The sequence below is a fragment of the Fukomys damarensis genome, unplaced genomic scaffold, assembly GCF_012274545.1.
Source record: "Fukomys damarensis isolate Sample0158 unplaced genomic scaffold, DMR_v1.0_HiC HiC_scaffold_38, whole genome shotgun sequence".
Classification (NCBI taxonomy): Eukaryota; Metazoa; Chordata; class Mammalia; order Rodentia; family Bathyergidae; genus Fukomys; species Fukomys damarensis.
Window position 1 is genome coordinate 25343766 of NW_022900950.1, and position 23385 is coordinate 25367150.

At 40.0% G+C, this 23385-nt stretch overlaps 1 protein-coding gene across 6 annotated transcripts in view; it reads right to left on the reverse strand.

Annotated features, from left to right (window-relative positions):
- The window catches only part of Cryl1 (crystallin lambda 1), a 125040-nt gene that overhangs the window by 75932 nt on the left and 25723 nt on the right, over positions 1-23385 (reverse strand). For 5 of the 6 annotated variants that reach the window (XM_010633798.2, XM_010633799.2, XM_010633802.3 and 2 more), the window contains one exon: positions 6197-6323. In XM_010633798.2, coding sequence (XP_010632100.1) covers positions 6197-6323 — 127 coding nt within the window. Of the gene's footprint in view, positions 1-6196; positions 6324-7219; positions 7305-23385 lie in introns of those variants that run through there. The other variant, XM_033759882.1, reaches the window with a different exon arrangement.

Consider the following 23385-nt stretch of genomic DNA (forward strand, 5'->3'; position numbering starts at 1 on the left):
CCATTTTTGAATCGGGTCTTTATATTTGGGGGGGCTGATTGTTTTGAGTTCTTTATATATATTCTACATAATAGCCCTTTGTCTGAGGAACAGCTGGTAAAAATCTTTTCCCACATTGTAGATTGTCTCTTAGTTCTGCTGATGGTTTCTTTTGCAGTACGGAAGCTTTTTAATGAGATGAGATCCCACTTGTTGATTCTATCTGCTAGTTTCTGTGCTACTGAGGATTTGTTCATAAAGTCTTTTCCTATACCAATGTCTTCCAGAGTTCTGCCTAACTTACCTTCCAGCAAGTTTAACGTTTCTGTTGTAATATTTAGATCTTTAATCCATTTGGATTTTAATCTAATGCATGGTGAAAGATAAGGGTCCAGTTTTAATCTGTGGCAGGTTGAAATCCAGTTTTTCCAATACCATCTATTGAAGAGGCTATCGTTCCTCCACTGAGGATGGTCAGCTCCTTTGTCAAAGATGAGGTAGCTGAGTACATCTGCATTTGTTTTTGTGTCTTCCAGTCTGTTCCATTGATCCTCAGGCCTATTTCTTTGCCAGTACCATGCTGTTTTTATCACAGTGGCTTTGTAGTATAGTTTCAAATTGGGAATTGTTACACCTGGTGCCATGTGTCTGTTGCCTAAGATGGCTTTTGCTATTCTAGATCTCTTCTGGTTCCAAATGAATTTTTGGATTTTTTTTTTCTAGTTCTGTGAAATATAGTGTTGGAATTTCAATTGGCATTGCATTGAATGTATATAGCAGTTTTGGTAGTATGGCCATTTTCACTATGTTGATTCTTCCTACCCAGAAGCAGGGGATATCTTTCCATTTTTCTATATCCTCTTCAATTTCTTTTTTCAGAGTGCTATAATTTTCAGTGTAGAGATCTTTTGCTTCTTTTGTTAGATTGATTCCTAGATACTTCATTTTTGGAATGTTATTGTAAATCACACAATAACAAATGTTGGCGGGGTTGTGGGGAGAAAGGAACCCTTCTCCATTGTTGGTGGGAGTGCAGACTGGTGTAACCACTATGGAAATCAATATGGAGATACCTCAAAGAGCTTGGACTGGAGGTTCCATTTGACCCAGCCATCCCTCTGCTGGGTATCTCTCCAAAAGAACTAAAAGAATCGTATCACAGAGAAGTATGCGCACCCACGTTTATAGTGGCACAGTTTATAATAGCTAAAACTTTGAAACAGCCCATTTGCCCATCCATTGGAAACTGGATAAAGAAGATGTGGTTTTTCTATAAAATGGAATATTACTCAGCCATAAAGAATGAGAAAATAGATTAATTCACAGGAAAATGGATACATATTGAAGATATACTCCTAAGTGAAATAAATAAGGCACACATGTGTAAATACCAAATAGTTTCTCTGATGTGAATAATCTGCAATAATACAGAAGATCCTAATAAGATTACTGACATTGAGAAATGTGAAGAAAGGAGCTAAGGGTGTAGGGAAGGTGGGATGGGTAGGGGAAGGGTAATAAGGGAAAAGAAAAAAATGTGAGAGAATGAAAAGATGAAAATAAAGTGGGCACGGGGGGAAAAAATGAGAACCAAGACCTATCATGTAGAGGTACAAGATCCCAACAATGAATGTAACTGTACTGTATCCCTAAAATGTACCAATAAACTCAATTAAAGCTGAAAAAAAATACTGAGAGAAAATGTTTCAAAATGTGTATCTAGTATAGGATTTTTATCCACAATATATAAAACACTCTCAAAACTCAGTAATGGGAAAAATAACTTTTTCATAAAATATTATGATGCCAAAAATTGAACCTAGGGCTTTTACACAGAGCTATCCCCAACCCTTTACTATTTTTTTTCTTTTGAGACAGGGTCTTGCTAAGTTGCCTAGTTTCAACTTCATCTTGCTTCCTCCTACCTCAGCCTCCCCAAATGGTGGCATCAAAGACAAGTGCCACCAAGCCCAGAAGACACATTTTTACATACACATTAGAATGAAGTGAACCTGAGCTGGCTGTGTTGGTGCACACCTGTAATTAATTCCAGCACTCGCCAGGATGAGACAGGAGGATTACTACAAATTCGAGGCCAGCCGGGGCTACACAGTGAGCTTAAGGCCAGCCTGAACTACATATATAGCAGGAAGACCCTGTCTCAAAAGTGGTGGGGGGACCCCATCCTGGTATTACCAAGGATGCAGAGCAACACTGTTTATGGATGAATTCCTTTCTTGGAGGATTCTAATCAGGATACAGGTTGATATCTTAATTTCTTTTAGGAAACACTTCAACAGTGCTGCTGTGTGTCATGTATTACTCTAAACACTTTGTAAATATTTAATTCATTTCATTTATATAGCCCATTCAAACCATTTTGAACTAGCTTCCACTTTTAACTACAGGCTTTTTCCTCCATCTAGTAGGCCTGAACCTTAACCTTGCCAATCTTCTCAAGGTGCCTAGAACACATGCACAGGTCCCTCATCATCCCTGTTCACCTAGGAGACAAGTGCCCACATCTGTCACCCTTCCACTCCCCCAAATCCACCAAAGGCCAAGGCAAGCTCTAATCCTACACTCATTAAACCTTACCAATCTTGTGGATCAGAACTGCTCCTCTGTCCCCATTCTTCTCTATGGTACTAGAGGAGCAATTTCTGAAGAACACAATTTCTTACAAGAGCTAACCTAGTAGAATTTGCACCCTCCTTCTCTTCTTTCCTCTCCCACTACCTGGCTCAGTGCTGTTCTGCATAACAGATGGCAGCTCAACATGTAAGTCCATTCATTTAACCTATGAAACAGAGACAAGTCTTAGATAAACAGCAGTTTTCAGCCCCTACTGTATATGAAACACCATTATTTTTTCATATCATTTGTTCATTACCAAAACTACACAAAAAGTCATATCATAAAATAATGACCATTTATAGGACATTTTCTGTGTGCAAAGTACTGTGCTAAACACTTTCAATACCTTATAATATAGCATACTCCCCTCTAAAATTATCCCTTAGAAGAAAGATTCGCCTTATGTTCAAGACATTTTGATGTTCTCATATTATGGAGGGTTTTCCATTTTTTGAAAATCAATATATTATTTGAGGAAGACACATTAGCTTAAATTAATTCAATCATGCTAATTTAGATGTTTACAGAAATCATTTGATAATTTATTTTTTAAAAATAGGAAGGGTAAATAAATTTAACATAAGCTGGGCATAGTGGTATAGCCTCTGGTCTCAGCATCTGGAGGCTGCAGCAGAAGGATCACTTGAGTCCCAGAGATCAAGACCAGCCCAGGCAACCTAGCAAGATCCTGTCTCAAAAGAAAACAAAAAAACTAACATGGATATTTTCATTATTCCTGGTACATGACTTCACATCTGCTAGTGATGGGAAATTTGTAAATAAGCTTTATAACGATGACTTAAAAAAAAAAGTAGCACAGCAAGTTGTCATGTTTTGGAACCACAATGATCCTATAGGAAAGGAAAAATATACCTACATATCTGAGAGTTCATAATTAAGAATATGGATAAAATTCCAACATCACTGATGGATTCAAAAAGCCCCAATACTGCATGTCTCTGAGGAAGCAAAGACATCATGCTCTGAGAAACTGGTTATAAAGCAGGAGAAAAGGTGAGTTCCCCAGACAGAGCACTCAGACACAAAGCAGGAGCAAAAGTGGCTTTACTGATGATGGCTCAACAAGGGATTCATATTTCCTTAAGAGCACTGAACAAAAGTTTACCTTCATTTTTATACCTCTGTTTCTGTGGAGCTTTCCTCTTATTGGAGGGGAAAATAGCAGGCAAGGTTATACAAGCAGAGACTGCAGTTAGGGGGAGGTGGGAAGTTCTGGCAGGACTTTCCAAAACCATTATGCTCTTGTGAACTTGTAGCATAGCTGTAGTCATGACTACCGAAGTCCTTTTAAGATGGGGTGGGGGGCTCTCTCTCAGAGAGACTCACGAAACAACTCTGAGTTAAACAGGAAAGACTAGAGTCTGAACCAAAGCATCTTACGAATATTACAGTAATATGTGATACATTTGTATTTCAGACCACACTCCACAACTAAACAAGTAAGACATATATTATATATATACATAAAATTACGCAACTTCTATAATTTAAATATATGCAGTCAGCCCTCCATGTTGTGGTTCCGTATCCACAGATTTAACCAACCATAGATCGAAAATATTCGGGGGGGAAAAAACTAACTCTGTACTGAACATGTATTGACAATTTTTCTTGTCATTATTCCTTAAACAATACAGTGTTAACAACTATTTGCATTGGATTAGGTATTATAATTCATCTAGAGATGATTCAAAGAGAATGTGCGCAGGACCTATGTAAATACTACACTATTTTACGTAGGGTCCTGAGAATCTAATTTAGTATCCTGGGTACTAAAGGGTGACTGTATCCAATTAACCATTAATAGAGCTTATAAAAATCCTTCATTGGGGCCAGAGATATAGCTCAATGACACTGCACTTGCCTTGCAAGCACAAGGTCCTGAGTTTGTTCCCTAGTACCAAAAAAAAAAAAAAAAAATCCTACATTGGAAAAATGGTAGCTTCTTTCAAAAGAGTCACTTTAGATATGAGCCCTGAAGGAAATCCCAGGGCTGTGGCTATCACTTCATTTTAAAGATAAAGAAGAAGAGTTTACCACTTCTAAGAAGTTTGCCAAAGCCTCACATGTACTAAATGCAAAATATGCCAAGGCCACCTAATCTAAGTAAGAGTGGGTCTGAATACATGCTCCAGGGGAAGGGAAGCCTATCTTCCTTTGCCACTTCCCTGGTGGCCTGATGTAAGAAGAGGACACTTACCTTACAAGCTAAGCTCATATGAAGACACTTCTTTGCCCACACCAGACCTGGACGGTTCCTGTGCTCTCCAGAAAGCTACAAACATGACTTCAGTGATGTGGGAATGGGGGCATTTGAAAGTTCACATTACGGAGCCCCCCAATCCCCTGTAGGGGCCAGTAGTCTTATACTGCCCTCACCCATTGGAAAGATAGAGGACATCAGTCCTTTATCCACAGGGGACATGACTGTCCTAAACCCCCAGGATAGGCCTGACACTGGAGGTAGTACCGACTCTACACATACTACATTTTTTCATGATAAAGTTTAATTTATAAATTAGGGACAGTAAGACATTTATAACAATAAGTATAAAGATAGAACAATTAAAACAATACACTACTGTAAAAGTTGTACAAATGTGGCCTCTTTCTTGAAAGAGTCAAACATAAAATACTTTTGGACCACATTAACTGCAGGTCAATATAGATAAGGGGGTACTGCTGTATACTTGAAAGACAAAAGGAATTAACAAAACAGTTCTTGCTTTATGTTCTGTCCTAAACATGTTTTATTCATATTTCTTAAAAAGAGAAGAGAAACTTTAGAACCACAAAGACCTAGAATCTTTATCTCCTCTATTTTGACCTCAATCACAGAGCAGCAGCTGACCATAAAACATGCACAGCCTTTGTGGTTTGCTTCTGAATTCTCAGTTAGAATATCATCCTAAGAACAACATAAAATGTACGACTCTCAGAATATAAAGTATCAAGGAAGGTTACTGGGAATAATGACTCTGAGTTTTAGGTAAATTCACTTAAACCCTAATTGTGCCCTTCCAGAAGACAACATTATATGTTGGGTTCTTAGACAGGATAGGGACGTCTATGGGCATTGGATAGGACATCCTGGGAAGGTCACCAAGCTTCAACCTAACCCCCAGCTTCCCCTGCAGCCCAGGTAATAGTGCTTGTGAGGATTCCTCTTTATTTAAGCAAAGTTGTTGGAAAGGTTAAACACAAATGAAAGGTTTTCTTTTAGGAGACTTCTGTAAGCTTTTATTTAATTATATACGAGAACAAGAATATAATCTTTCATTTCTGAAGTTGATAAAATAAAATAGCATTAGCAATCCAAAATATCTATTTCTGCTCAAAATTATAACACCTCTAAGATATAACCCTATCATAATAATTTGCTGAGAACCTCTATGAGGAATGCTTTTGAAGACCCTGCTTCCTACTACACAAAACAAAATCCTGACTTTGAGGGCTCACAATGTCCACACCATCCTCTCCCTTCTATCTTGCCCTGTCCTTCCAGATAGGACAGAAGCAATTTCAGCCCCACAGACTGGGTGTCAATGTCCTTGCTCACCTGAATGTGCATGGCTCCCTCTACTGCTTCTGCAATGTTGGAGCAACCACTGATGAGTGACAGCTGCTGTTCCATACTCAGGGCACCTTTCAGGGAACCGGACTGCTCCAGCAACTTCATCTCCTTTCTTGGAAAGAGAAAGAGAGTAGTTGCTGTAAGTAATCAAAAATAAATTTAGAAGAAAAGCTCAATGTGACTACTTACCAAGAAGATGCAAATCACAATCACAGTGAGATACCACCTCACCCATTACAGTATTATTAAAAACAAAATAAAACAAAAATCCCCAGAAAATACCAAGTGTTGTGAGGATGTGGAGAAACTGGAACTTTTGTGTGCTTTGGTGCAGTTGTAAGTGATGCAGCCTCAATGGAAAACTATGGAGTTTCCTCAAAGAGTTAAAAATAGAATTACCACATGATCCAGAAACTCTACCTCAGGTATGGACCCAAAAGAACCAAAAGCAGAGTCTTAAAAAGATGCTGGTGCACCTATATTCATAGCAGCACTACTCACAACAGCCAAGAGTAGGATCACCATTAAGGGTTTATGAATAGTCAAAATAAAAGAAGACATCCAAAGTGTTGTATATATTCACAATTGGATGTTATCCAGTTTTAAAGAGGAAGGAAGTTCTGACACATGCCACAGTGTGGATGAACCTTGAGGATGCCAGGCTGAGTGAAATAAGTCAGACCCAAAAGGATAATACTATATGATTTTACTTATATATGGAGAGTAGTCCAATTCATGGAGAAAGAAAGTAGGATAATAGTTTTCAGGGCCAGAGGGTTTGGAAGAATGATAGTTAGTATTTAATGAGTACAGAGGTTCAGTTTGAAAAGACTGAAAATTCTGAAGATGGACGGTGGTAAAGTCTGCACAGCAATGTGAATATACTTAATGCCATTCAAATGTGTGCTTAAAATGGTTGAGATTATAAATTTTGTTATATGTACTTTACTACAATTTTAAACTGTTTAAATTAAACTTGTAAAAAATAAAGGATAAAACAAGGCTCACTGGGTGGGGCTGAAAAGGACCAGAAAACACTGGTTCTTCATCCTCGTCCCTGGGTCTGTCCCCTAGAATGAAGAGTTGACAGACAGTGTCTCATGATCAACTCCAACTTCCTGGTATGTGACTAATGCAGTCGCCCAGAGTCTCTGCTCAGAGGGCCCAGCTGGATTAATACTGTGCTGTCTTGAAGTTCTCAGTACAATCTGAATAAGGAGCCCCACATTAGCATTTGTGCTGAGACACAAATTATGTAGCCAATTCTGCTTTTAATTCAAGAAGTACTAAATAAACCAGACAAAATCTGCACACAAACATACACAGTTGCCTAAGAAACAACAACAGCTGTGCTTTCCAAAATATTCAGTGGGTTTTTTTATCAGTAAGCCAAGTAGTTTTCACATCATTTCACATCACATTTTTTTAATAAGAGATAAAAATTATACCTATTTATGGAGTATCGTGATGTTTAGGTACATGTACACAATATGGAATGTTCAAATCAATGCAAATATATCTATCTCCTGTAACGATTATCATTTCTTTATGGTAAAAACATTCAAAATCCCTCTAGCTTTTAAAATAAAGTATACAAGATTTATCTGTGTTCATGCTACTATGCGCTAGCACTAAAGGTCTTCTTGCTTCTACCTAAGTACAACTCAATACCTCTGATCAACCTCCCTTCTTCCCTCTTGCTCCACCCAGGCACTGGTGACTGCCATTCTGTTGTCTTCTGTGAGATGAACAGTTTCAGATTCTACATAAGAGTGAGGTCATGTAATACTTATCTTCCTGTGATGGTTTTTCTTTAAGTTGTGCATGTCCTTCAGCCAAAAGCCAAGAGGAGCACACAGCAGGAGAAGACATTGGATCTGCAGAGACAGGGAGATGCACACAGGGCTCTCAGCAACGCTTCTCAGGAAGAGGGTGCCAGAGAGGACCTGTAACCAGACTTGTACTCCCTGGGAAATCACCAGGAGGCCAAAGGGAGTGGGGCTCACTCTCTGAGATGCTGTGAGAAAGCATAGGCAACTGGAAGATTGAGTACCTCATTAAATCTTCTCCAGATGGAAGGGAGACTAGACCTAGACAAAGCTGGAACCAAGAAAGGGGTGCTCAGTATTTATAAGTGACCTTATTTTTTCCCATGCTCAGATTTATGAAGTGGTCTTGCTTGTCTCTTGTCATAGCTAAGAGCAATATTGTCTAAAGTTGTTGTTCTGTGAGGCCACTTAGACCCAACAGGATGCTCTTTGCTTTGGTTTCAGTTTCTTTGCTTCCTTAATGTTGTGCATTTTGTTTGCTTTTAGGTATAACAGGTGTCACTGTCCTTACTGAAAAGGGGATATGCCAAAGTATAAATGAGTTTCCATATTATCTGAAGCAAAAACAATCTTTGTGGAAAAGATCATGAGTCCCGCCACTGACCAGTCAGAGTGTCTTCCCGCCTAGGGGATAAAAAGGGTAAAAGACAATGTAGGTCAATGAGGCTTAGACTTGAACTTTTTAAGAGGGAGAGAAAACATTAGATTATTCTCATGTAAATCATTTGGAAGATCTGTAATATATCTACTAAAATGTGGGGGGATATATAGATAGGAGTTTATATCTATACACACATACACTTCAAAAAGTTAAAATGGGTTGAGGAGAATGTAGCTCAGTAGTAAAATACTTTCCTAGCACATGTGAGGCTCTGTGTTCAATCTCCAGCACCACAAAAAATAAGACAAAATAAAATGGGCCAGAAAATGGCTTACTTTAGATGATCAAAAGGATCAGAGGTCCTCCTCAGCTGTCATCACACAGAAAACAACAGTAGGACACTCAATATCCCTTATCCCCTCAACGTGGAGGCATTTTTTCATGTGTAATAGGTTTCTTGAAGCAGTGGGTTATAAAGCCAGTTCACGAAAAAAATGCACAAAACAAAATACATTTCTTATCCATTTATCAGGAAGTTTATATAAGCTGGACAGGCTCTTCAGCATCTTTGCAACAGATTATAAATTTAAAGATTTATATGCTTGACTGCTAAAAATCAAGGAAGAACCAGTTTGAGCTAAATCTAGTAAATACATATTTGAAATAGTGTTGACTGAAGTCACAATGGTGGGCCTTCACACTAATTAAGGTGTGTTAATAAATGGCTGTGACATACCAGTTCCACCTCTAGAGGTCAGTCTAACACTACAACACAGAACACAGTACTGTACTTGTACTGTACTTGTACTCCAGCTAAGTTAAATTTTCATTTAAATTGAGAGGGGAAAAATGTTTACAATTCTCACTGTAAGGTAGAATATGTATGAATGGTGTGATATTTCTATTTTTGAAGTTTTATTCGAAATGTTCATTTATTCTTTTAAAAGAGAAGGGCTATAGAGAAATTAGAACCCTTGTGCACTGACTGATGGTAGGAATGAAAGATGGTGCAGCTGCTAAGGAAAATAGTAGAGTGGTTCCTCAAAATTTTAAAAATAAATCTACCATTGACCTGGTATGTATCAAAAAGGATTGAAAGCAGAATCTCCAAGAGGTATCCGCACACCTGTGTTCACAGCAACGTTGTTCTGAAAGAACAAAGATGGAGGCAACCTGCGTGTTCACAGATACATGAATGGTTAAGCCAGGCATGGCACATGCACACACCGAAGAGCTCTCAGCCTGGAAGAGGAAGAAGATCCTGTCCTGTACACAACAGGTGCACCCAGAAGCCACTACACTAAGCGAAAGAAGCCAGCCACAAAAGGTCAACTACTCCATAGTTTCACTTACACGAGACATCCAGAGTAGTCAAATTCATAGAAAAGAAAGGAGAACGGTAGTTGTCACAAGCAGAAGGGAAAGGGGAGATGGGCAGCTGTTATTTAATGCATTCAGAGTTTCATTTTTAGAAAATGAAAAAGTTCTCAAAATTGGTTGCCAAACAATGTGCATGTCCTGAACTTAAAAGTACACTTAAAAGTGGTAAGATGGTGAAATTCCATGTGAACTAGAATTCAGAAATGAATCGATTTAGGAAGTATCTGCTCACAGATAGTTAAATAATGAATTAGAAAATCATTTTGGCTTGTATATTGCAATTGCTTCACATAATAATCTAGGCCTTGCGCTTTACGTTACACATGGTAAATATATTTATTTATACACATAAATTTATCTTTGCCCCCTCCAGAAACCTTAAAACCAGGTCAACGACATTTTTTTAAAGATATGAATATTTTGCAAGATGAAAAATAATGTAAAAGTGATACGGTGAATGGCTGAGCAGAAGGGGAAGTGTGGAGACAGGAACGCACCGAGGAGGAGCAAGTCAGAGCGACTCCCCCCAGCCTGGGCAGGGCTGAAGCCACAGGAGCCAGATAGGATGGTACAGTGAGTGTGGACAGGAGCTGGAGAGTGTCTGCCGAGAGCCCACAGCCCTCACCCACTCACTCCTATAGAAACTATACTGAGACAGACCAGACACAGGGCAGAAGAGGTGTAAGATAAGGCACAATACCAAAAGGGCAGGCCCCCCCAGACATAGCACACATACCACTCATACATATCCCACACACACTACATACCACACTACACACACTACACAAACCACACGTTACATAGCACATAGCACATCACATAAACACACAATGCATGCACACACAAGATTCATACACACTGCACAAGCACTACACTAGTACCACATACCATACATCACACACATCACACACACTAAGCCACAGAGTACCACAATATACACACATTCTGTCACACCGCGTACCACACAGGCACACCCTATAGCACACTCTATATCACTATACACAAACTGCACTGCACCACACAACCACACCATACCACAAAAACACAGCACTGACCATACACACACCTATTCCAGGCCCAGAAATGTGACAACCAGAATGGCAGACAGAGATTAGCAGGAACTTTTTCTGGAGAAACTGAAGAGTCAAAGAAAGGAGACACACAGATACTGATGTTTGAGAGTTCCAGTGAGAGGCTACAGGCTTAAGTTGTAAACCTCATAATAATCATTATCTTTATGCACATACTGCTTTAATTTTTTTAAATGTAAATACATACTGAACATTCCTCATCTAAAACTCCAAAATCTACAATGGTCCAAAATCTAAAATTTTTGAGACTGCCTTAATGTCACATGTAGAAAATTTCACATTATGAAACTTTGTTTCATACACAAAATTATGTGAAATATTGTGTCAGATCACCAGCAGCATATATGTATAATTATACTTGAAATATAAATCAGCTCCATGTCTGGACTTGGGTCCTGCTTCAAAGATAGATGATATATACATCGATATAGATTTTACAAATATTCTAGAATCCAATAAGTCCGAAATCTGAAATACTTCTGATTCCAAGCATTTCATTTAAGAGATATTCAGCCAACATAACAATCTGTATCTTTAACCCAACCAGAATACTGCTGTTTCAGAGTAGCACCGATGTCCTACCTACAGTGTCACACAGTCTCTTTCCTTCTGTAACCCCAGAAGACAACTGACTCTACTGCAGTGATGTGAACCAACTCTGGTATCACCTGATATTAAGAAAGCTCCTAAAACCACAGGTGAAGGAGTAAGAATTTAAACTGCACACATGAGCCAATACACAAATTTTCACAACACCAATATTGAAATGTGATCTGAAACAGGATGACAGACTAAACCAGCTTTTTTCTGTTCCAAAGTTGATACTTGTTTAGCCCTGGATCCTATCTCCTTAAAACTATCCAGAGGTATTTCTGCTATGATAATTTCCTATTACTTGTTCTTAACTGACTTTTATTTTCTCTTGTAATAAGTATATGATTCCACTATCTTCAGACCTTTTCAACATCCAAGTTTTCCTTCTTCCCTGCTCACTGCCTAACCCACTTATACATGCTGCCTTCCTTTAGTTACTACTTCTCTCAATAAAAGAAACTGGGCTTCCTGTCTTTTTTTGCCCTGTAGAAGTCCTTCCTATACTCTGTATTCCTCCAGGGGTGGCGTCAGGTGGGAACCTAGATGGAAGCTGCTTTTCCCTAGGTTTCTGGTTCACCTCTCAGGGATCTGTGCTCGAGAACCACACATGCCTCCTACCCCACCCTTTATCACTCACTGGGAAGGAACCAGGACTCCTTCTCCTACTGGTTGGCACAGGAGGCTCTGCCGGTTTCCTCCAGGGGGACAAGCCTACCTAGTTCTGTTGTGTTATCAGAAAACTGTATACTGACATGTTTAGGATTTGCTTCAAAAGCAATCTAGGAGAGAGATCACTTTCAGAATGGCAAAGTAAGCACCTCCAAACATCCACTTCTACATAAAAGCAATGAGAACTTGAAGGAAAAGGGGAATCGAGATCAACTTATAGAACTCTAGAAATTAACTCAAGGCTTGCAAGAATCCAGGGAGAAAAATGTCTGGAGTTCAATAGATCAGATATGTGGCACTCTAACTTGTCGCAGCCCACATCTGTCCTCGTCCTCTTCTCTCCTGCCCCACTGTAGGCTTGAAACAGTAACCAGCAGCCACCAGAGGGGGTGGAATTCCTCCAAGCCCATTCCTCAGAAAACTGTGGCTGTGATCTAGCAAGTCCACAGAAAAGCACGGGGCCAATCTTTACTTTACATAACTGGAGCTCAGGCTGTGTGAATGGCCCTATCCCAGCGTGTTTGCCAAAAATGACAACCTGTAACAACTGTTTAACATCATAGCTGCCTGAGCAGGCTGACAAGAACCCCACCCCTATAAGAAAAGGAAGGGATGGAGGGAGAAGGGAGACAGGGAAGAAGGGAGGGAGGGAGAAGTGATACATGGGATTCTTACAGTGGGCTTGCAAAGCTTTGATATGCTCCAGAGAACTGAGAAGGCAACACCACACAGGGCTGTGCGCATCCACGAGAGCTGAGTCGGCCCCATCTCTATCTAACTCTAGCAGACCTCCAGGCTGTGAACCAGTAGGAAGTAGAAGCAAAGGCAGAGCTGCACACTGCCTACTGGAGCATAGAAATCCCTCCTAAACACGACTGTAGCACCCTCTACAAAGACATGGCTCACTCATCCAAGGCATTTCAGGAACTCTCTATACAATTATAAGATGACTGCAGAACCAAGCAAGTAGAGCTTTCAGGGCCACACACTAACAAAAATACACACTTTGTAGAACTGGTCTAGGAAAACCATTAAAAAGCATACAGCAACAATAATGACCCTCAGAGGAAGAGCAACATTATATTATTTTCAACTCCAGTTTTCAACACAAGAAAAAAATCATAGACACCCAAACAGTAAAGTACAGCCCATACACAGGTGCCCAAACCTAAGTACTTTCTTACCCAATCACATCCTCTTCCTAGTATCTCATGTTGTATCAGTCATCACCAAACTCCTAGGCACCCATGATTAAAACCTACACTGCATCCTGACACCTTCCTTCTTTGTCTTATTGCTACCTAGTTACTCCTCCTTCAAGGTGGCACTTCCATCTACCCCTCCTCCTCTGTGGCAGACCCCCTGATCAAAGTTAGAGCAGGCTGTAACATGGAACAGTTATTCTTTCCTTACAATTGGCCACATTGCACTCAGAATTCAGGGCCAGACCTAAGCCTACATGACTTACAGGAGAATGTTGAATGGTACACAGGCTAACATACCCACTGCCCACCCCTACCCTCCATCCCCCACCCCCACCATCGGCTGTGAGAGGCTTAAGTCTCAGTCCGTGAAGTTGCAGGACTCCTAAGTGAGATATCATCACCAGGTTGCTGAGGACCACATGGCTCTAAAACACATTCTATTCACAGAGCTACTCCTCCCTTAATCGTTCTAATAACTTACTAGTTAAGGACTACTGACCTTTGGTGAGCTCTGTTCCTTTTGTAAGAATACCTTACCTTCCTTTCTACAAGCCTTTCCTGTGCCAACTGATATCACTGGATGCCACACACATCCCCCACCCTATTCTTACCCATGTTTGTGTAATCAATAAATACCAAGGGTCCTGGTTTCCTGGGGCCCTTGCCACATGCTATGTATGGTCCATCCCAGTTCCTCACTTTTTGTTAAAGTGTTGTTTCCATGTCTTTCATTTTTTTAATTAATTTTTTGGGGACATTTAACATATACAACATAATGACATTCATTGTTGGAAATTTGTACCTCTACATAATCAGTCTTGGTTCTTATTTTTCCCCATTCCCCTGCCCTCCCTTCAACCCCTCCCGCCCTCCCTATCTACAAAGACTTTGTTTCCATTATCTCATATTTATTCCATTCCCTTCTTTCCTTTCCCCTACCCCTCCCATTTCCCCTTCCCCTTTGCCCCTTTTCTTCATATTTCACATTATCTATTATACCTTTTAGTCCTAATTTATACTTTCAGTTTCTCACACTGGAGAAACTATTTGGAACTTACACATACGTGTCCTATTTATACCACTTAAGAGTATCGCCTTCCATGTCTTTCTTTCACCTTATGTCATACTGCCTTGCAGAAGATTGAGACTCTCGGCTGAGTCTTTGGTACTACTCTTTATCTTCACTGCTGCCATCTGCAACATCTTACCCAGATATCTGTATGTGGTGGCCTCTATCTCTCTTCCAATCTACCTATGTTTTCCTATAAGATCTGACATCATGCTATCAGCCTGTACAAGAGATCACAAATTTCACAGCACTCAGACCAAGCATGGTGCCACCCTGGCATAATAATTTTTCAACTGAATAAGCATTTACAGGGTAAAGTAAAAGGTTCAAAGATGTATTCTCACATGCTGAAAATGACAAGTGCATAAGAGGCTCCTTCAGCCAACAGCACTTGTGTAAGGGTGATAATCCCATGATGTCCCACCACTTAACACTTTTGCTTTGAGAGTTAAGTTTCAACATGAGTTTGGTATAGGGGATCATCATTCAATCCACTACAGATAAGAAGTCAAAGTCCACTTCCAGTTACTCCAGCCTACTTTCTTACCACAGTCCTTTCTGATGCTGCCTGGAGGTATGTGCTCTTTCAGCCAAGTGCTCTTCTGTTCACCCAAACGAGCCACACTGCTTCCTGATCTCCTGCTCATGTCTATCTATCCTTCTTTCACCTCTGAAGCAATGTGAACATCACACAAACATCAGTACCCAATTAAAATTTATCTCTTTGGCTGGACATGATGGCCCACGCCTGTAATCCCAGCACTCGGGAGGCTGAGGCAGGAGGATCGCTGTGAGTTTGAGACCAGCCTGGACAGTGAGTTCCAGCTCAGTCTCAACTACATAGTGAGACCCTGTCTCAAAAAAAAATCATCTCTTTAAGTGTGACTCTCATGCACCACCCTCTTCATACTCCTTGCACACAGTGGGAACTGAAGTAGGCATAGATCAAGCACTCAGGACTCTGAAGGCATTCTCTTATTTAATTCTCAAACCACCTTATGAGGAAGATACTATTATGTTTCCATTTCTGCTATAGTTTGGAGGTTGAGTGTCCCCCAAACGTCGATGGGTCTTTAGGACCAGGTGCCAGTAGAAAGTGGTGCAACACTAAAGAGCAGGGCCACGTGGGGGCTCTAAATTGTTGGCATGCCCACAGGGGGAGCTGAGGGACAGCTGCTGCTTCTTTTCTGCCCCAGGCTTCTGACATAAGCAGTTTTTCTCACCATCCACTCCCTGCTGTTGCCATCTGGTATCTCAGGGGACCAAAGAATGGAGCCATTCAATCATGGACTAAAACTCCAAACTACATTTTCTCTCAGAAATTATCTCAGACATTTCATAACAGCAACACAGAGCTGATCAATACAATATTCTAGAGGAAGAAAGGGAGACCCACGTCAGATCTGACTCTAATGCCTGAGTTACACTGACCTCACTCACTCTTCACCCTCATTTCATTTCATACTTTACTCCCTGCTTTTCATCATGTACAATGCAAGCTCCCATGAATAAAGGTCAGGAGTTACATTTCTTCTGTGAAACTCAGTGCCTGTCTACCATGAACTCCCAAGGGAAATGCTACAATTTCACCTCCCACCTACCCTAAGTCCTGAAGATCTGAGACAGCTATATGGGGAGAAGGGGGCAGATCCCTATTCAAACTCTAGGAAGGCAGTGGATCTGCCCACTAGCAGGGGCTGTACCCTCTTACCTTCTTCCCTTTCCTCTTTCGGGAACACTTATTTCTCCCTGCAGGCAGGTGAGAATACTGAGATTAGAAGGGTAGGGGCAACCCAGAGAAGAAGACCACATAAGCCTCAGTCAATCAATTCTACCAAAGTTTAAGGTATCAGGGACCAGCCTGAAGTGGAAAAAACAAAAGACAGAGCAGAGACTGAGTCTCAAAGCTTGGCAGAGAGGGACAGTTTAAGGCTGATAGTCTAAGGCTTTACCTTCCCGCTAAACCCACAAAGGTCAATGTGCCTGGAAGATGAACTGCTGAAACACAACCACCTACCTCCCTATGTCTTAAAGATAAACTGTAAAAAGCAACATTACCTCTATTTCCCTACCTTTTGCTAAGTTCTGCTTCTATAAAATTCTGCTTGCTCCCCCACCCTGACTAAAGAACAGATAAATATGAAAATAAACTTAGAAACAGGCCCCAGACTCTGGAAAGCAATTTCTGCTGGGCCCACTAGCTAGTGAATAAACCTGCCTTTCCCTTCAGTTCTCTGAGTGCCATTCTCTTCCTTGTTCTGCCTGCCTTCTGGGTTCTTCTTCAAGCCCAGTTAATAGAAGTAGTACTGTAGAGTTTCATGTGTCACTGTCAAACACTCACAGGGAGACTCAGATGCTCCCCAAAAGTCATGGGGTGGAAGCCTGACCCCCTGTGTGGTGGTACAAGGTGGTGAAACCTTTAAGAGGTGGAGCCTGCTGGGGGGTGACAGGGTCATGAGCACCTTCAGGAAGCGATTAATGCTATATCAGGAGTGGGTTAGGTCTTGCAAGATCAGTTCCTATGGGAGCCAGTTGCAAAAGAGCAAGCCTGGCCCCTCTCCAGTTTCCCACTTCCTGTCTTGCCATGTGACACACCCCCTCCCATGACCACCATATCACATCATCTGCCATTTGTGATATAGCTACAGGCCTTCACCAAAGCCAGAACAGAGGGGTCAACTAAATGTTGAACTTCCAATTCTAAAACTGTGACTAAATAAACCTTTCTTTATTGAAGTATCCAGTCTCAAGTATTTTGCTATAGCAACACAATGCAGACTAAGACACAGTCATGAGATGAGGCAAGATACATCCCATTCTCAAGCCCACATCCCTAATACCACCTAAGCAATTTGCACAGAAGCACAAAGGTCTGTGACAGAAGCATGTGTCCTCAAAATGTTTGGCAAAAGTCACTCCTAAATCTAGCATCTAGTGAAAGCCAAGAATCCCCCCACCACCAAAGAATTTAGATGCAAAATTAGCAGATAAGACTTTCACATTTTCCACAAGGCCACATCTGTGTGAAAGTTCTTAGGGACAATTTGTTTTTCTTCCTTGGATAATGGTTTTTCCTTGACTCCTCTCCAAAATCCAATTCAGAATGTTTCTATGACTAGTTCATATGATTCAAAGAATTCAACATTTTTCAAGTATAAGATCTAAGAACTCTGGCTTTAAAATAAAGTAATATGAAGCAGGGTCCTTTTGAAATAGTGTCATTGGTCATATTCTGTGAAGCATGTATTCAAGAATCTGAACTAGATTTAGTACTAGAAGCCTAACTATATGAGATGCTTGAAATCTGACCACATAATCTGCTTTTACTGGATAAAGCTGAAGTGTTTTCCCATATGTATACTATATTCTGTTGAAGAGGCTGGGAGACTCTTGTCAGACTCCTGTGAAAGCCAAATCTCTGCTGTTGGTTTTCATATTAAAATTCTCTTTGAGGAGGAAAAAAAGAGGCTTTCACAAATCAGATAAGGCAATTCTATTTCTGTCTGTGAAGAAAGATAAATAAAGGAAATGAAGCAATAATTTGAACTGTCCCCGTGACAGCCAAGTGACAGCAGAATCTGTGAACACAGAGATCAATCAGCTGAATGACCAGACAAATCCATGGCCACTGTGTGAACTTCTGACCACAGAACTTCAGGTTACTCCTAAACTCCTCAATCCCATCACCAGCTGCCCCCTGCACCCTACTTCAAGGTAATTAAACTACTAATGTCTGGCTTTTGCCCCAAAATGGATTATCTGTCTATTGTTGCATAAATCTGAAGAAAATTCTTCATGAACATCTTCTGCATTTTTCTTATGTTTATGCCTATTTACATTTGTTGATAATTGTAGTAAATTTATTATATTTTCTAATTGTGTCTTCCCAATGTATGGAAATACAATTGGTTTATTTTCCTGGCATGTTTTCTCTAACTTACTTACAAAATCTATGTTCAAACATTGCCTTTTCCATGATCCACTCTTTCCACAATCAGTGTGGCTGGAACTGTTCTACTTCTCCTAAAATCTCACATTGTGTTTATTATTTACATATCACTGATCTACTTCTTTTAATGGGGTGTGTCTCAATAAAACTTTATTTATGGAATGTTCCTTTAAGATAAGAATTGGGATTGAAAGCTTCCTACATAATTCCCCCAGTGACACAAACATTGTAGAAAGACAAATCCAGAAGACCCTAAACCTTAGACCACAGTTGTGGTTCCAAACCCTAGAAGTCCAGCCAAGGCTCCTGGTATCAGTTACCTACCATCCCTAGTCACAGTCGTGGGGGTTGGTAAACATGGCTGGGTTCAGCTCGGCTCACTCATGCCGCTACCGTCACAGGGCAGCTGTTTGGGGACTTCGCTTATTTGTCTAGTAATTCATGTTGGTTGGCGCTGGCCAGCAGCTGAGCTCATTTCTCTGGCTGGCTAGACAGAGGTGGGAGGAAAAGTTTCCAATGGCAGGTGAGGGGATCTCAATTTTCCAGTTTCTGAGGAGTCACACTGATTAATGTCCCACTAGCCAGTGCAAGTCCATGGCCAGGCTAGGGTCAGAGCTAAAAGCAGCAAAATCAAATTGCAAAGGGGACATCAGATAGAGAGGATAGTGATTTGTCACCATTTTATAGTCCATTGTTTTCATTTATTCTGGTGAAAGATATGTGGGAAAACTTAAATTTCAAAGCAGAATACAACTAAGTCAGCAGCATCCAGATCAAAACAGAATTCAAGACAAAATTAGGTCAGGGCAGAAAGGAGGGTGACAAGTTAAAACAAGAGACGTGATCACTGGCAACACCAGACTTCAGCAGTCATTTCAATTACTTAAGAGACAAGTACAGGGCACTTTGTATCAGAGATTGAGTCTGATCATTTATTAACTCCTACCCTATTTAAAGCTGAGTCATTGTCAAAGGGGTGAGTACCAGAATGACCATCTCCAGCCAGTTGAAACATGGTAGGTGACAAACTGGACAAGTGCAGAGACACCCAGAGATGATGACTTCCAACTGGGACTCAAGCCAGACAAGCCAGCTTGTTCATCCCTGGAGTGGGGGTGATTGGTCACTGAGACATCCACAAGGACTCTATCAGAATGTCCTGGTCCCATGAAGGCTAGAATGGCCTACCCAATATATGGAAAAACAAGACCAGCTCCAATATAGATCTATGGTTCATGTTACAACTCTGTTTACTTGATTTCAGTTTTTCTTTTTTAAATGCCTCTTTTGTCATCTGAGAATAACTTAAGACCAAATACATGCTGAACACTGGGCACTTGATGGGGAACAAAAAGAGCAGAAAAGCACCTGCTAATGTGGGCTTCCAGAGGCAACCTGTCCTTCAAGCATGAGCTGTAAACATACTAAGTTTTAAGTTTCTCATTGTACCACTCTGCCAGAAAAAGATTACTGTTGAATGTCAGCTTTTTTATTTTGTTAATTCACTGAAATTCTTTGGCATAATTTGAGTTGTAAGGATAATTTCTTTAATCTCCTAATGTCTTAAAAAACATTTTTTTTGAGACAAAGCCCCCACTATGTAATTCAAGCTGGCCTGAACTCACCATGTGGCCTAAGCTTCAAACTTGCAGTGATTCTCCTGTCTCAGCCTCCAAAGTGCTGGGGTTACAAGCATGCACCACCATGCCTGGCCTAATATTTTAAAACATCAACTTCACTCAGTTTATATTCATTTTTTACAAGGTCAGAATCAAGATGTACTTTCTACTATAATCCCAGCTACTTGGGAGGCTGAGACAAAAAGATCTCAAGTTCAAGTCCACATAGGCAACTTAGTGAGACCTAGTCTCCAAATAATAAAAAAAGTGACTATGTTGCTGAGTGATAGAGAACTTGCCTACTATGTGCAAGGCCCTGGGTTCAGTCACAAATACTAAAATTAGCGTTCAACATACATAGGATTATTCTATGATAAGTACTAAAATTCCAACTATTTTCTGCTATAAAATATTAAGAAGAACTAGAATATAGGAAATGAAACAAACTGCAAGGGTGGGACAGATCACAGAAACATATGGCCCTATATATGGTCAGGAGAATTACCTTTGAGACTCGAAAGAATTTTCTTGTGTTTCAGTTAAAATAATTTCTGAGATAGTACTATTATATTCCAGGCTCAGGGTACAAGAAACATGCATGGTACCTATCTCTGCATTTTTAATAGCTAGTCCAGAAATCACATGACATCCAACAGTGAGAGATACCGCGACTATAATGTAGTCTCCCACCTCAGGGTCCCCAAACCTAGAGTGGTAGATGCAGGCCACAAAACAGTGTTAGGAAGGATATCCGTTGGCCACAAACTATTCTGACCCATCAGTCAATTCATCCCAAGGATACATCCTGTATACAGTAGTCTTCCTGTATTCAAGGTTCTTTCTACTTTCTGTGATTTCAGTTCCTTGCTGTCAACAATCCAAAAATATTAATACTTGTCTTTTCTCTTTGCAAAGAGACTACATTCTCATAACTTTTACTTTTATTACATTATTCATCAACTATTATTGTTAATCTCTTACTTGGCTTAATTTATAAATGAAACATCATACATATATGTATATGGGAGGAAAATATAGTATATACAGAGTTATGTACTACAATACCCCTGGTTTCAGGGTCTATTTTGTGCGGGGGGTACTAAGGACTGAACCCAGGAATGCTGCACCACTGAATTATATCCCCAGCCTTTTATAGTTTTTATGTTGAAACAGAATCTCACTAAGTCATCCAAGCTGGCTTCAAATCTGCAGCCCCAAAATCCCAAGTGGCTGGGGTAACAGATATGTGCTAACACACCCAGCTCATCTTAAATTCTCACTGCGTAAGGAGGTCAGGAACTTTTATGTCCTAGGTTCCTGAATATCTAGTCTACTGAATACACTCACAGTCATTATTAACCAGCTGCCTGACATAGTGTGCTTACTGAGAGAAGCAGCAATAATTCTTCCCTGGCTGAAAAAAGTTTGAAATGCAAAACTTGTCACACTGACCAAACTATCTACAAAAATAAGGGGTGGTATCTGTGCTTTTAACTTAATCTCTCTGTAAAGGAATAGTGCATTTGAATATCTTATGATTCAAGAAAGGAAGACAGGGCCAGGGATTTAGCTCAGTGGCACTGCACTTGCCTCACAAGCACAAGATCTCGAGTTCAATCCCCTGCACAAAATAAATAAATAAATAAATAAATAAATAAATAAATAAATAAATAAATAAATATTTTTTAAAAAAAGAAGAAAAGAAAGGAAGACAGGTAGCTTTACTTAAAAGTCGCTCAAGACCAAGAATTCAGTGCACCTTGTATGTGTGGATGGGCAATATGACACAACTCCATGTGATATGCTAGCGATAACATGAGAAGAATGATGTGGGAGGTCACAGGATACCCTAAGATCCCTACTTCCTGCCAAAGCAGTACAACCAGTTCTGCCTATGTACATTAATTCAGCTCAAATGCATGTGGGTTATAAAAATAAAGGCAATGCTCTTGAGGAAAAATATATGGGTACCCTTTTAAAAATCTCACTCACATAAAGAATTCAGTACATTTATTCCTTTTAGAGTGTGACTGCTAATAGTAACAAATTGTTTTGGTTTCTCTGGTTCAAAAATCTTAGACTTGTAACTAAACGTTCAATATAATTAGGCACTAATAATATTAAGAAATAGCTCAAGCAAAATAGAATAATAGAAAAGCCTTTAATCTCATTTTTTTAAAAAAGATATATTTGGAGCTGTGGCTCAGTGGTGGAGCACTTACTTATCACACCTAAGGGTCTGTGCTCCATTCCCAGCACCTGCCATCTCCCCTCAAAAACATAGAAAAGGAAATCCTCATGTACATCTTGGTACCTAAAAGGACTTTAAAAAGTAACCAAACCCATTAATGATATATCTAAAATTAAGGTCTAAAATACAAATACCCAGAGAAATAAAATGAAGGACTTTTCAATTTAGGAATCTTGAAATTTTCTCTTTTTAAAATTGAGTTCAGGGTTGGGGATTTAGCTCAGCAGTTTGGTGGCCTGCCTTGCAAGCGCAAGGACCTGAGTTCAATCCCCGGTAACAAAAATAAAAATAAAAATAAAAAATAAAATTGAGTTCGATCTGGCTGCACAAATTAAAAGATGAAACAACAATGGAATTAAAAAGCCTATTAGCCCACAGGCCTAATCTGGCCCACTGCTATTTTTATACAGTCTATGAGATGAAGATGGTTTTTACAATTTTAAATGGGTTTTTAAATATTAAAAGATTAATTTGTGATGTGAAAATTACATGAAGGCCAAAGTTATTATGCCATATAATAGTTTTATTGGAACACAGCTCTGCCCATTTGTTTAGGGATTGAATGTGACTGTTCTCACTCAACACCAGAAGTTGAGATAGGGATCTTATAATTACCAAAGCCTAAAAGATTTACTCTCTGGCTTTATAGAAAGTTTTCCACCTCCCTGATCAGAGACTCAGGGTCTCCAATTCCCTAACTGCCCTTTCCTCCAACACTGAGCCAGCTCTGAGGCTAATGTGGCATCGCTCTGACCTACTAGCCACAAACACCTTCACCAGAAACCCAGCGAAAGGGCTAGGCCTGCTGACAAGCCAGGGTCACCATCCAAGGATATGAGACATGGACATGTTACCAACCATTTCCAAAATGCAACTGCAAAGCTCTTACTATAATCAACTTAATGTGGGAAGGAAAG